At 39.8% G+C, this 12269-nt stretch overlaps 1 protein-coding gene across 3 annotated transcripts; it reads left to right on the forward strand.

Moving 5' to 3' along the window:
• Positions 1-245: 245 nt before the first annotated feature.
• On the forward strand, positions 246-12193 carry scat (VPS54 subunit of GARP complex scat). 3 transcript variants are annotated; one of them, XM_022842296.2, is made up of 16 exons: positions 246-374; positions 3465-3959; positions 4326-4532; positions 4940-5101; positions 5301-5536; positions 6038-6182; positions 6502-6884; positions 7193-7464; positions 7905-8061; positions 8283-8493; positions 8643-8812; positions 9195-9414; positions 9619-9700; positions 9901-10133; positions 10330-10502; positions 10767-12193. In XM_022842296.2, exons 2-16 carry the CDS (start codon positions 3585-3587, stop codon positions 10864-10866), a joined length of 3126 nt encoding a protein of 1041 aa, XP_022698031.1. In that variant the 5' UTR covers positions 246-374; positions 3465-3584; the 3' UTR covers positions 10867-12193. The 3 variants fall into 3 exon arrangements, with proteins under 3 accessions (XP_022698031.1, XP_022698033.1, XP_022698032.1); XM_022842298.2 differs by having other exon boundaries at positions 7923-8061; XM_022842297.2 differs by having other exon boundaries at positions 7196-7464.
• Positions 12194-12269: the final 76 nt, after the last annotated feature.

Here is a 12269-nt window from a genome sequence, read left to right on the forward strand (position 1 = left end):
TCCCTCCGCTCCTTTGCGTACGAGCGTTTCGCTTATTCGACTGAACTCTAGTAAGTCGGGACTGTCCAGTGATTACACTTACCAAATATCTGACCGTTTTGCCCTGGGGTGCACATTAAGGTCACGTTGCACCTTCATGCTGATACCGACAGATTCTTTAAAACAGCACACTTACTCTCAATAAACTTGAGCTTCATAAATTTAATGTGTTCTATTCTACGATTTTTGATTGCCTTCAATTTTGAATATGGCGCTGTCGTTGCAGCGCAGACGACCTGTCCCTCCGTGATCAGCTGTTGTTAACAGTTCCGTGTGTGTGTATTCCGTTCGGATTTTGTTGTGTGACATGGCCGTATCAAATAATCATTTCTAACGTAAGTACGCAATTTCGTCGAGTGCGCAGTCCACTGAAAAAATTATGCACCCTTAACGAGCTATCATGATGATGTCGACGAATGTCTTTGCTGTGCGCCGGCGGTGACGGATCGCTAAAGTGCTGGCACTCCAATGTTGGACCTGTCTCAGGTCTTAGTGCTTTTGCTATCTATCAGTAGGAATATCATTTGTTCTATGCGAATCCCACAGCCCCACTGCTCCAGAATGATGGTTCTTAGGCGACGATGTCTTTCGCCACAATAATTATTAAACCTAGCGCGTGAAATCAATCTCCCGATGTTGCTCTACCGGTTCATCTATAACAGAGTTGTCTCGCGACAGCTCTGCTCACCAAAATTCCACGCAGGCAACGCTCTAACCTAGGAAACGTGTCTGTTCTTACCCATCATATGGTACACTAGCAACACCGATCCTGACACACCGACACGGAGACGCATCACACGATATTGCAAAAAAGTGCATAGTACTGGTTTTTCGTTGTGATAAGCCAATTTTGTCGTTCATTATGTGTTCGTTTAAGTCTACTTATCTTTAGCTAGGAGGATGGCAGTATTCGTATTTATCATCTTCACTTGTTCATGGCTTTAGATGTGTATAGGTGTACTTATTCGTTACATATTCGCACAATCAGCATGCTGAAAAAGAATGGGCTCAAATCGACGCAATGAGTAACGCTTATCGTTGAACAACAGTTGTTATTTGATCAGCGGACGGGAGCAGACAGAAGGCCGTTATAGTTCTAAGGAAATCGACACATTATCGAATAGACGGATGACGGCCTTCGACGACAGCCGACACTACAGCGGTCGACCGCAATCGGAGCGGCGTAGTGCCACAGCCAACGTCACGGCGACAGAGGACAACGGCAATGTTGCTTCAGTTACTCCTCTTTTTGTAGGAATCTGTAAACGAAGTTGCTACAGCTGTTGGTACTGATTAGATTATCCAACAAGTAGATGTTGGCGAAAAGCATGGGAGTGAGTTCCACATTGACTATTCCTAGGGTCTTGGAGATAACTGAGAGCACGAATCGTTGGACGATGCCTTGTAGGGACGATAAGCCATGAAAAACAAATCCATCAAACGAAGTGTTTATACTTAAAGACGCCCAGTGCTAACAGGATGCGTTTCTAGTTTCCTTGAATTTAATTTAACGAACAGCTTTAATATGTCAGCAATAAATTAACTCCTTCATTTATTTCGCAGCGATTCCATTATATGCTTGTACAATATATATATATATATATATATATATATATATATATATATATATGTCTGTATAAAGAGTGTGACCTGTAGTCGATCAAGTTATAAGATATAGACAACATATTCTTTTTTGTCTGCAATGTTGTAATTTTATTGTTGCGAATATTGTAGAAAGCTTAATCAAGGTGCTGGTTTTGGATAGGCAAGTAAGGATTGAACTAAGTAATAAAAGCAGCACTTCCCGTAGTGACCAATCTAGTAGTAGACATTTTCTGAAAGTGCCAATCTGATTAACTGCTAAAGCACTAGCAAGATGGTTCCTGCAGGTGATGCAGCTTAGGCGACGTAAACTGCCACGGTAGATTTGGTATGGTACGACCATGTCGTTAAAATCGTCCACCAAGAGAACCGTGTGCTTGCTTTATTCACTTATTAAATCTTTTGTTTTCCTTATAGCTTATATAACAACTTCTTCGTAAGTATCCCGAAGTGGAGACGAGTTACATAAGTGCTAATAAGGCAACAAGCAAAACAACTCTGAAGATCGTTGATTGTTTTGTATAAACGCTTTCAACGCGAAAATATCATTTAGCATTTATGATAAAAAAAAAAAAATAATTCAGTCAAAAAGAACACTGGCTGTTGGTCAAATCACGAAAAGTGGTGCCGGTGTTAAGATTTTGACAATGCACAATTTGTGTCGTATGCTATTACGGGTCCACCGAACGCTTACATGGCGTATTTCTGTTTTCTTTTTATCTACAAGATCAAACAAAGAACAGGTAAAAACCTCAGATGCCGTTAATTATATCCAGTTCGGGGCATCCATGTATCTCATCATGACTAACGGTAACGTTTAAAAATTGAAAGTGCTTTCAGTTGTCCGAAATACTACTTTTATGAGTCGACAGCTTAAAAGAAGGTGCCCACGTGCTTTCACACACCCTTATTCAAATTCCCGTTTTTCTATTTTTATCAACTATATAGACATCTGAACGATTTAGTTCTTGTGCTAATTTTACCTTTACGGGGTATTGCCAACGGCTTTAGTATTAAAGGGAAAAAAAAGTCACATGTATATGTAAATAGACGGAGCAAGTAGTTTGTGATTGTGGGCTAATCAGGTAGCTAGGTCCTGCACGAGGAAGTGTTAGGTCTCAAACTCACGAACAGTATCGACGCGCTTAAAATTAAACTGAAAACAGGCAACAAATTGATTTTATATCCTTTAAAGTGAGAAGTGTTATTAAAATAATGCCGCTAAACATTCCTATTGCCTGTAGTTTACTAGACATTTGTTGTTTAGCCACTAAACGTATTTGGGAAACACTTAATTGTTATTGGTTTCGTGGTTTTGGCCGTTTTGAAATGTTCATGGGCGATAAGAATTTGTATATTATTCCTGCTTGAGACTGGTGACGATGACTATGAACATTCAACTTCGGTAATGCACCGTTTTATTGAAACTTGTCGACCCGCTTAAATTTTAGTAGCAAAAAACGTACAAAAGCAACGGTTATGACAGTGTTATCTAAAGACTGTATTAAATGGGAACAGCGAAGAATTGAGCACATTGAGCCTTAAGAATGAGAAAACAAGGCATATTGTATGACACGCATAAGAAAATAGAAGCATACGCTGAAAAACAGACTATAACCATAAATATCGTCAATTACTGGAGTCATTAGTCGCACTTGGAAAATAATAGAACAACAACAAAAACAGTTTAGCAAAGAACGTAAAAATAATCGAAGACTAATTATGCAGTGCAGACAAATTATTCCTATTAGCGTCTGTCTATCTCTGTGAAATAAATTAACAATATATTTATTCTCTGCGTTCTGTTCGATTTTTGCCTTTAGGGGGATGGGTGACTTGAGTATCGCTATCGTTGTTGTTGTTGTTGTTGGTGGTGCAGAAGTTACAGCAGTGTCTGCCCCCGAAGCACCGCCACGGGCGGCCCCAGAAGTCGGAATATCGGAATGCCAAAGCTGAAGTGTGCCCTTTGTACGCACCGGGTGCTGCCCGGCCCCGTCGACTTCGTGGCGCACGTTCGGCTAGCCCACTGTCACCGCGGCGCTGGGCCCGCTTCCGGCTTTGAGTGTCATTATTCGTCCGGTAGCCAACTATGTGCCGTGCTAAAGGATACGGCACATTTTGAGGCACATGTACTCAACGTGCATCTGGCGTGTACTACGCCAGACGAGCCGGATGTCGCAGCGGCAGCCGGTGGAGCAACGTGGAGTGTCTACGATTGCACGCAAAACTTACCTGCTCTCCTCAATGATCCCGGTAGAAAACGAGGAAATGATTTTTTTACGAAGACATGGGGAGACGCTTTTATTGAACCTCAGCAGGTTAGCAAATTGGTTTCCATTTACGGTAATAGTGAATGATGTATACATTGTTTGTTAGTCCATGTCATGTCAATAGATCGACGCTAGGGCACTACTGAAGACCTAATAAACAATTACGGGAAAGCATTCTAAACACTGATCGGCAGTTGCATTTTTCATATGTTAGCGCAGAATGCTATCATTGTACGTGATATGTCTTCGGAATTCCGAGGACTGTTAGCAAAATAATAAATATTTTAAATTTATTCAAACAAGCGATCAAAGACCGGAATACACGCGCAGGTGTTTTTTTCGCATATATGTTTTAACATTTTACTCGATTTTATTTGACAAAAGGTATGAAAGTAGACCAAAATTTATTTTCAGGTGGAGCCGTGCAAATTTTTACCAGTTGTTAAGCGGGCCTCGTTCGAAGACTACCTCGAGCGAACAAAAACACGGTGGCAGCGTCGTGCGCGGAACGGTCAAATTCAGAAACCAAAGGAAGAGTCGAGTACGATCCCGGCGGAGAAACGCAAACAGAAGAGCCCCAAGAAACAACCGCTCGAGCTTACCATCGAGCAAGTACCCAGCGTCAGTATTTAGAATATATAAATGATTACGTAACGGGCGACCTAGAAGGTCTCGAAGCTTTTTGTAGAACATTAGTGAGCTTATATAGATAAGCTTTTCATAAGTGACAGATACTAATAGAGCGTAGCTTATCCTCCAGAATCTAGCTTTCTATTTTTAGTGCACTACCATGAAATTACGATGATTATTATTATTACTGGCTAGCAATAACACTCGTATTATAATTTTATCTAAGATGTTTCCACGTTGTGATATTTATAACGTGAGTAGCAGTAAAGCAAGTCTATCGATTCATTACATTCTTCACTGTTACAGATGAAATTATTCTCTTTTGAAAAAAACGGTTCAGGGGATTTAGCTTATGGCAAATATTTATTAAAGTATTTTCTCCTACTTGCATATTGCAGATATTTTTTAAACCGAATTTTGATTTATCGGACCCAGAAACGTTCACAGCTGTTCTGGGCTGTGCCGAAGAGGTCAAAGAAGTTAAGGAGAAGTTTTCACCGATCCGAGAAAGGCATCCCAAAAAGATCAGCGTAAACACTAATGAACACCTGAGTAGAGAGGTTTGTAGAAGAGCAATGCTATAAAATCCGATTTCATTTTAAAAATAGTCTTTTATAAAACATTTACCTGAAACGTAAATCCTTCAACGTAGGTGTGTTTTTATTGACCACAAGGTGCGAAGAGGAAATAGCAGAAGCTGGAATGAGTCACTACTTTGCTAACCAGTGCCGTAATCAATGTTGGTAAACTCGATTCTAGGGTGCAGTGACAAACTATAATAGTGGTTCAAATAGTAATGTATCGTCAAGCAGTGCTCTAGGAGAGACTGGACGTCAAGCAGTGCAGGAGCGATTGGGTCAGTTGACGGACCTTGTCGAGGTACGCCTGATTAAGCACATTTCACAGCACTCGGACGCCTTCTTTGACGCGCTGACTTCGCAAGACGAACTCGCTGACAGAATGGCTGCCACTCTTTCTTCTATCACAGCCATGAGGTTCGTTACATCCATTTTTGGACGAATATTTCCATAATATTATGGAATATTGAACCGTATAAAACCTGTATCCAGATTTTAATTCAATGTGGCATGTTGCCAAATAATCGTCATAAATTCGAGTGGTTTGGCTACATAGTTTGATTCTAACTTTCGGTCAGGACCATTGTGACGTAAAATAATATTAAGTCCAAGCATCTAGATGGTTTCATAATGTGCGTTTGCTTTCTTAGCTAAATAAAAGCGCGTTCGAAGTGAAAAAAAAATTGCTTATTCCTGTATAATCAGGTTACCTAAAATATACTCGGAAGATGCCAAATATTTCGTTTTTTGCGTCACTTAAATAAGCTAAGAAGTCAGTTGGATGTACATTATACATTACAGCTGTGGTTGACAGTATACCCGTTATTAACATTAGCGGATGTTGGATGGTATCGCTATATTATGTTGTACACAATTTTTAATTGGTCGTTTTGCTGCGATCGTTGTGCGGGTGTTTAGACAGCGAATAGCTGAAATCGAGGAACAATTGGTAAAAGAGCCCCTTCGAGTTCTTCAGCTGCATCAACGGCGACAAAACATCCTATCGGTGGTTGATAAACTGGAACTTATGCTTAACGTCCACCATGCACAACCGACGATCCAGGTATATAGATCTATCGCGAACTCACTTATGTCCGTATTTGCCAGTAACCCGTATGATCCATTTTGTAGATTTGATATTCAGTTCAATATTAACCCGCTACATCTGACGTTAAGGCTTTTTGAGAACAGTGATAGTTTACGATGTAATTATATCTATAACAACGTCCGTTGCTAATTCTAGTGGACTAGCTTTTTTGTTTAGCACATCATACCAGCACGGAAGATCTAGGTACATCTAAGGTATGAACACAAATTTTATTGAAAATATGGTTATCTGTTACCCTGTTATATTTTGTACTTGTTCTGCCTTTCTTTATCAGGTTCTATTAGCCAATTGTGAGTTTGTTGGAGCTCTTGATTTAATTGACACAACAAATGAAATCCTCAACCAGGAATTGAAAGACGTAGTTTGCTTCCGGCACCTTGGTCATCAGTTGAAAGAGATCGAAAATCTGATTTTGCGAATCCTTGAAACGGACTTTAAGAAGTACACGGCAGCAGACCTCAATCGAGAACTCAATTCAGGGCCTCAAATTAAAGACCTTGACCAACTTCGGGCAGTCATCTGCGGCCTTCTAAGATTAGGCAAGGGCCCAGAAATGGTTCGCTGGTACCAAGAAGAGGCTACGACGGCTTTGCAAGCGATGGTCAAACAAACGCAGGTGGAGTTTGCAGCTGAAATGACACACGAAGATATTATTCGGTAAGTAAAGCTATTTTAATAAACAGCCAGTTTAAATGCAGTTATTTGACTGTGAACAATAACGACGTTAACAGCCTCATCGAAAGAAGTTACTATTACCCTTTCTAATCTTAAACTATCATTTTATCTGCTTCACCTACTATTGCCACATGCTCTTCTTCCAATGCATCCCTCGTTTCGGTTAAACAAAAATTAACAGTTTTCTGTAGTGACCTTACTAGCTTCTATATTGCGTATTCGTGTCTACTTGATTTGCTCAGCCGAGTCATTAAATTGATTCATAATATTTTTACAATGAATGAACAAAGCAGGCCCGAGCAACAGCTGGAGCACCTAGAAATCTCCGAATGGATGACACTCCTTTATAGGGCATTTAACAACGTTGAGAAGCTCCTGCTCCGCATTCGAGCGGTCTATGATCTTTGCCTGGAAATTCTCGGAGCAGGACAACCAACGCAAACTCCTGGAAATGATGACGAAAAAAAGCAGCACAATAAAAGCCCTCCACATCATGAAGAGGGGAATGGCGCCTCTACGGCGGTCATCGAAGACGGCGGGCAATATTTGCAGTCAAAGTCGAGTACGTCAACGTTAAATGATCATATGAGGAGTATCGTGTCCATTTATTATTAAATACATTTAGGCATTATTTATGTGTTATGTTAGTAACAAGGTATAATTACCCTCTATTCAACATTACACTTCCTAAGCCCAGACGCTTAAGCACTGAGAAGAAAATTCCAAAACATTCTTGTTACCAGCAATTTTGGTAAGCTATTTAACTTGTCCGACTTCAGAGAAACAACGCGTCTTCACAGTACCATATTACCATTACGGTATGCAAATCGACTGTTGACCTCATTCCGGTATTTACCAGTAGCCGTTTTAGGAATCTTCTTTAGAATAATTTTTCGTTCGTCTAATTGTATATTTGGGAATACGGAACTACTTATATAATACATAAGAATCGGTCCATTCATAGAATAAAATACTCAAGAAAAATTCATAAACATTTGTAAGTAATGCCAAAAATTATAGGCTTAAATGGGTACCCCGCTGGTGGGTCGTTTTCATCGTTGAATGAAGAGGGTCGTATTGAGGACAACCCTAAGATGTCTCCATCGCTAGCAAGAATGAAGCAACTTAGTGCTAGCAGAAGTTCTATCGCCAGCTCCCGGTAAGAAAAATATCATTACGAACAAATGGTGACCACAGATAATTACTGAACATTACAAAGAAATATGTTACTGATTTTCCACAGCCTTCGGACTTCACACACGCCTTGTTGAAAGATAGAAAAAAAGCAAAATGTTTTCAATACTATTTAGACCTTCTTTTATACAATTATTTTCAAAGAAAGATGTAACATTTTTTTTTGATGATTGTCCGCACGGCTAGCTGTTCTGAGGAATTGTTGAGCGAAAGCGAGCGCGGCCGTATCGAAGTGCAACTTTCGGATATGCTTCTTGAAGCGAGTAACGCGGCCCATGATGCTTGCGCAAAACTTGTCAGCGCCAAAAGTGAGGACGGTTCACTGGACAAAGTCGGATCCTCTGATTTTGTCGCCCTTTGTCAGGGCATTGAATCATTCAGCACAAAATGCGAAAAGGTAACCCATAATAAAAAATTTTCTACACATTAAATTATTATTTTAGTGGTGCAATAACTTAGATAAGAAGAGTAGAGGGTCACTGATTCAAGCCACGCGGAACAAAATAAGAAGCTTGACTGTTAATGCTGTCACTGCTAATATCGTAGGTGTGTAAAGGACGCAGGGGAACAGGACTTCGATTAGCACTACAATCTCGAGCTAACCGGTTTGTGACAGCGTATCATGACCAGCACAAGGATACCTTGATTCTTGTACTTGAAAATGAGCCCTTTAAAGCAGTCAAAGTCCCGCAGAATCTTCAAAATATGCTTACCAGGTGCGTGGATTTTATTAGTAAAATAGAACAGCAGCAAGCATCGTGCATATAATCTATATATATATATCATTGCGTCATCTATATATATATATATATATATATATATATATATATATATATATATTGATCAGTCCGGTCAAAAAAATTCTTTATTTTCAGTTAGATAAGGAAAAAATAAGCTCTTCAAACAGAAATAATGTAATTTGTTCGTTAGGTACCAATTAACCATTTGGGTTTCGGAACACCTAAATAGAAGCGGTTTGTCCCAACTATGCATTTAATTAAATGACGATATAAAAGCTCATTTACCTGCCATTTGTATCAAATGTTGATTTCCTGCGTTTCTTATAGCTTTTTTATCCGCCTATCTCTTTTTTGGTAGTGCAATCATGTGTTCATCGGGTATTCTCCGGATGGTGAAGTGCGACAGCAGGACAGACTCGACGGCAATTGCGGACACGTTATCTGTGAACGGCGAACACTTCGTGGTGTCCGGCTGCGCACTTCATCTGCTTAAATTACTGCTTGAGTACTGCCAGAGTTCCCTCGACATTCCAATGCTTGCAGCGGACTTATTGACGCGACTCCTCGATCTACTTCGGGTAAGGTTAGCCGGGCTATAGGACAGAGGTTACATCTGGTTGCCTTAGTCGCGAGGTAACACTTCAGTAAAAATATTTGCTTGTAAATCTAACTCATTGCCTAATTGTTGTCGTTCTCTTCTAAGAGGTTTCTTACACTGATACTGAATCTCACTTTGCGATTAAGCAGTACACTCAATTTCCTTTTTATTTACGATTTTTCAGCATTTTAACACTGCTACCTACAGGCTCGTGTTGGGTCCAGCAACAACTCGTAGTTTTTCCGGACCAACCATATCTAAACTATGTAAGTTATACCCTTATATCCTACTAGCGGTACAATAAATTAACTCGCATACGCGAAGTCTTTTCAGACATACTAAAAATGGCAAACAGACTTGTTTTGACTGGGTAATTTGAATTGATATTATTTAAGTGAAATATTTCCGTATCAGAGAGAAAATTCTGTGTAACAAGCCTTATTGCCTTCGACTTGCCCGACTGCAGTGATAGCGTCACGTTCGCTAGAGTTGGTGGAACGTCTCATCCCATATTTGCGTGGACATTTTGAAAGATCTCTGGCGAAGAAGCAGTTATTTATGGTGCGTCACTTTGCGCAAATGGCTTCGGATTTGCGCGAGCATTCGGCACAAATTGAAACTCGCGTGTTATCTTTAGCTGCTGAAGCAGTCGATGCCAAGCTTGCAGAATGGGTGCTTAAAGCGCCCGTACCCTCGAACGTAAGTATATGATTGCCACGCAAAAAGTGTCCTTGATGTTATGCGCAACTTACAGGTGTTTTCTAATTTATGCTTAGTATAATAGTTGTTTAAAAAAATAATTGGTTCTAGTAAGAAGCATCTATGGGCATAATTTCCATGTATGAGACCCTTTCATTGATAGCCTGTTGGCGGTCGTATTTGCGGTGTGCATTAGGCTTTCCGAGGGATTACATCGATTGTGATTGCAGTAAATAATTCGCTGAGCTCAACACTTCCCGAAGATCGTGGAGTTGAGTTGCTCAAAAAATGTCATCAGAGCTTCCTTCCCGCGCTACGAAAGCACCTCCTCAGGCTCGGCGTTAAGCCTGACGGTGGGCCACAGCATGGGTAAGTGAGCGCAAACTAATGTCATGTAAAACAATCTATTTTAATGATAACTCTATGTTCTATGATAACTCAGTGTTCTATGCTTAGTTGGGTACTCTTATATTAAAAAAAGATAGCTGGAAAAATAATAAGAGAAAACATTTCATTTCAGATTTCTTTCGCTATGGCAGTAAACGAAATCGTATTTCCACGAAGTTTCTAGTTACCAGCTATTTCTTTTTCAATAACTTGTGGCACATCTCTTTTCTGCTATTTCCATTATAGTATGGTGATTCAAGAGTTGACGTTCTACGCAGAAATCTTGAAACGTAATGGGGTTCCATCGATCGAATTTGACGGTGTCTGGAGTAACCTCTACAGCTGATCGGCGCCTGAAACAACCCCGTTGTTGCGGCGTATTCACTATCACATTGTTTTGCTAAGGGTTTTCTCTTTAAGCTGACACCAGGGTAACATACGAGCTGACGAATAACATATCGGTCGGATAGAGCAGCAAAGCAACAGTGTTGGGAAGTGCATTTTGATAATCTAGGTCGGCGAAAAAAAACGTCGCAAAAAGAAAAAGCGAAGCAAAGTGATGCTCTAAACGAACATCGGACCCATTTTTTTATGGTTGATATTGTGAAGAATTTAGACAACAAATGTAGTCACACGCTATGATATATCGAATGTTTCATCTACTGATAGGCACCGTTTTCTTTAAAAGGGCACTAATCGCAAAATTAGTGCGTAACGGGGTAAATTTCATGCTCTTTTGCTGTAGGACAAGAGGTATATCCCATCAGGATGAAAAATAAGCTATTTACTATTATAAAATAAGCTGAGGTTGGCTACTGTCACATTGTACATATTGACTGTTCACATAATTGATATTGGGCCAGTGTTGGTTACTACTATTACTGTTATCGTCAACTTGAGAAGAGTAACAGTTCTATTATTACTGACTGTATTGTTACAAAAATGGTAACGTATTAGACGTCTACGCAGAGTATTTAATATCTACACCAATGTGGGTTATGGATACCAGAGAAAACCAGGTCTGAGCCAAAAATATTAAGGCGACAAAGGTAAATGATATAGATTGAGTCTATTTCGGCTATTTCTTTTAATTGATATCCGCGGTACTTGAGGCACATGCTTTATCGGACGCCGGATAGTATCAGGGCGTTATTAAATTACTTAATGAAGCCGACCTTCGTAACAGAATCATTTGCTGATACAAAGACTAACTTTTGAGACTGACGTGCTCGTTGAAGGCTAGCGAAGAGTTTTTACGTAAAGTTCTCTGTGAATCAGAATGGTACTTGGTTAGATATAATACCGAGACTGAGGGTTTGTTTTTCGTTAACTTTGGTTGTAGTACTGAGATTTTAATATTTGCGGGGTAAAAAGATATAGGAAGACACAAACGGATATCAGGAATGTAATATGTGAAACACAGGTGGAAGCGCTCTGCAACAAAATGAATTTATTTTCATCATTGCGACAATTGTAAATAATAAATACAGGAAGCACAGAGGTGGTTATCATACGGCTGCTGGTTCGTTGACGATACCACAACAGAAAACGGTAAAAAAATATACAAAGCGAACCGAAGGTCGAAAGAAGAAGTGCGACGAAGAATCATAATAACAACGAAGTAAAATACTGATACAAATAGAATGTTTCCTTATTATGTTGAAATGACGCCTGTAAAACAAGAAAAGCTTTTCATGGTGTTTGGCATTTTTCTTGTAATATAATACGATACGTGAATAAATTATATAT

The sequence above is a fragment of the Varroa jacobsoni genome, unplaced genomic scaffold, assembly GCF_002532875.2.
Source record: "Varroa jacobsoni isolate VJ856 unplaced genomic scaffold, vjacob_1.0 scaffold_980, whole genome shotgun sequence".
Classification (NCBI taxonomy): Eukaryota; Metazoa; Arthropoda; class Arachnida; order Mesostigmata; family Varroidae; genus Varroa; species Varroa jacobsoni.

Bases quoted from the DNA above. Each gene is read 5' to 3' on its own strand.
- scat (XM_022842296.2), top strand. From the start codon at position 3,585: ATGCCAAAGCTGAAGTGTGCCCTTTGTACGCACCGGGTGCTGCCCGGC. The intron at 5,102-5,300 runs GTTTGTAGAAGA...ACTCGATTCTAG, and splicing joins ATGAACACCTGAGTAGAGAG to GGTGCAGTGACAAACTATAA. The intron at 10,134-10,329 runs GTAAGTATATGA...GGTGTGCATTAG, and splicing joins AAGCGCCCGTACCCTCGAAC to GCTTTCCGAGGGATTACATC.